This window comes from Choloepus didactylus, chromosome 2 (assembly GCF_015220235.1).
Source record: "Choloepus didactylus isolate mChoDid1 chromosome 2, mChoDid1.pri, whole genome shotgun sequence".
NCBI lineage: Eukaryota > Metazoa > Chordata > Mammalia > Pilosa > Megalonychidae > Choloepus > Choloepus didactylus.
In genome coordinates, this window is record NC_051308.1 from 206,200,846 (window position 1) to 206,202,866 (window position 2,021).

The 2,021-nt window shown below is 39.3% G+C and overlaps 1 protein-coding gene across 1 annotated transcript; it reads left to right on the top strand.

Moving 5' to 3' along the window:
* The first annotated feature begins 949 nt into the window (after positions 1 to 949).
* On the top strand, positions 950 to 1,165 carry LOC119519635 (phosphatidylinositol N-acetylglucosaminyltransferase subunit Y-like). Its single transcript, XM_037817395.1, has one exon. The coding sequence runs from the start codon at positions 950 to 952 to the stop codon at positions 1,163 to 1,165; it is 216 nt and encodes a 71-aa protein (XP_037673323.1).
* Positions 1,166 to 2,021: the final 856 nt, after the last annotated feature.

Genomic DNA, 2,021 nt, shown 5'->3' on the forward strand with positions numbered 1-2,021 from the left:
CACGTGTTGATTATATCAAAAAAGGAAAAGACTACAGCACAAACAAGGAACCCTATTTTAAACCATGAACTATAGTTTATAGTACAATTATAATAATATTTTCATCACTTGTAACAAATGTACCACACTAATGCAAAGTGTTAATAACGCGGGGGGAAGAGCCTATGGGAACTCTGTTTACCACAAGTTTTTTCTATAAACCTACAATTTCTCTAATAAAAAAAAGAAAGAAAGAAAGAATAACATAGTGGCTACAGACTAGTTAGACTGCAGACAAACTTTAGCCAGGAAACATGAAAGGAAATTCATTGTGAGAGGCACAGTAATGACAAAATTTTTCAATTGCCACTCACCAGAAATCTTTCTCCACACCCACCTCATGAGAAAAGCATTTCCTAATGAGGATGGAACAAATGGATTTCACCATCCCCTTCCAAAATTTTTATCTACTTATTTCTCTTGTCTGTTATATCCACCTACCAAAGAAGAAAAACAAAAATAAGTAGATCAGGCCAGACCATGCTGAGCGGAGCGGAGCGCGCGGCAGGCTTACCTCAGTGCCGCTGCGCACACTCACGTCGCCCTCCGCGGTGTCTCCTGGGTGGCTGCACGCGTCCCGGCGGATCAGAAAAGGAGGGCGGAGGAGCCTCCCCGCGCCTTCAACTCGGCGGTGCTGGAGTTCCTGGTGTGCCCGCTCTCCAATAAGCCGCTTAGATATGAAGCATCGGCACATGAATTGATTAATGAAGAGTTGGGAATAGCATATCCAATCACTGATGGCATTCCTAATATGATACCACTGGCAGCTGGGATGACACATCAAAATAAGAAGCAAGAAGAAATGGAGCAGCACTAGATCATAATTTAAAGAAAGCACAACAGTTAAATTCTGTTAATGCTGCATACCTTTTAAAAAGTCAGGGTGGTGGGTAATAAGTGGGGAAGAAGAATGTTTCTGTCTCTTCCTACATTGACTGTCCTTATTCCACTGGTCTGTTTAGCAGGACTGTTCTATTCAACCTCTGTTGAAGAAAACTTCCCACAGGGCTGCACTAGCACAACCAGCCTGTGCTTTTACAGTCTGCTCTTGCCAATTACCATACCAGTTTATGTGTTCTTGCCTCTTTGGACTTGGATGGGTATTAAACTTTTCAGACTTAATTAATGCAACCAGAACCAAGATGATGTATATGTAATAATGTAATAATGATATGTCTTGGGCCTCAATCTCTTAAAGCTCAACTAGATGGAAATACTGGAGGCCATTTAGTTTGCAGGAAGATGCTTTGCCTTGCATCTGTCAGAGGCTTAGGCCTATGGAATGCTTAAGCTGCAGAAGCTCCTGTTATTATATTTTGTTCTGCCCTTGTTTTTTGAAGGTTCTAATTTACTGTCTCAGAAGACATGTTTCCACAAAGTGTCTTTTTGGAGATTAACAGCCCCACACATCAGCTGATGACTACTTCTTGTCTCACTTATTTGATATTTTGTTTGTTTAGATTCAAGCTCTTTGGTAACATCACATGTTGGGGATGACTAAAATAATTCCAAAGGAACAGTGCTAGAGTAGTCTTAGAGAATTGAATACATGTTACATAACCCTACAGTAAAATGGTAAAACTTAATTTCTTTGACATTAAATGCAAACACTGATAATAAAATAAGATGTTAATATTTTCCCATTTAAAAAAAATAAATAAGTAGATCAAACCAATTTTGTAAATGGCCAACATGGGTTGGCATTGTATTTGGCTGATTTTCCATATACACATTTTCATGAACAGAGAAGTGCACCATCCTGCCTTAGTTCCTGGAAGGCAAGGGTTCACAACAACAGGCAAAATGTGGTTGTTCAAATATTAAACAAAATAATAAACATTATTATGGCATAAAAATGAATGAAAAATTAATGACCCTAACTTTTCCATAGCAGAAGTCCTCCCTTTAAGTTCTCAGGAGGCTATGAGGTGGGAAGTAAAACATAAACCAAGAGCGGTGGTCCATGGGCTAAATTCTCCTTT

Bases quoted from the DNA above. Each gene is read 5' to 3' on its own strand.
- LOC119519635 (XM_037817395.1), top strand. From the start codon at position 950: ATGTTTCTGTCTCTTCCTACATTGACTGTCCTTATTCCACTGGTCTGT.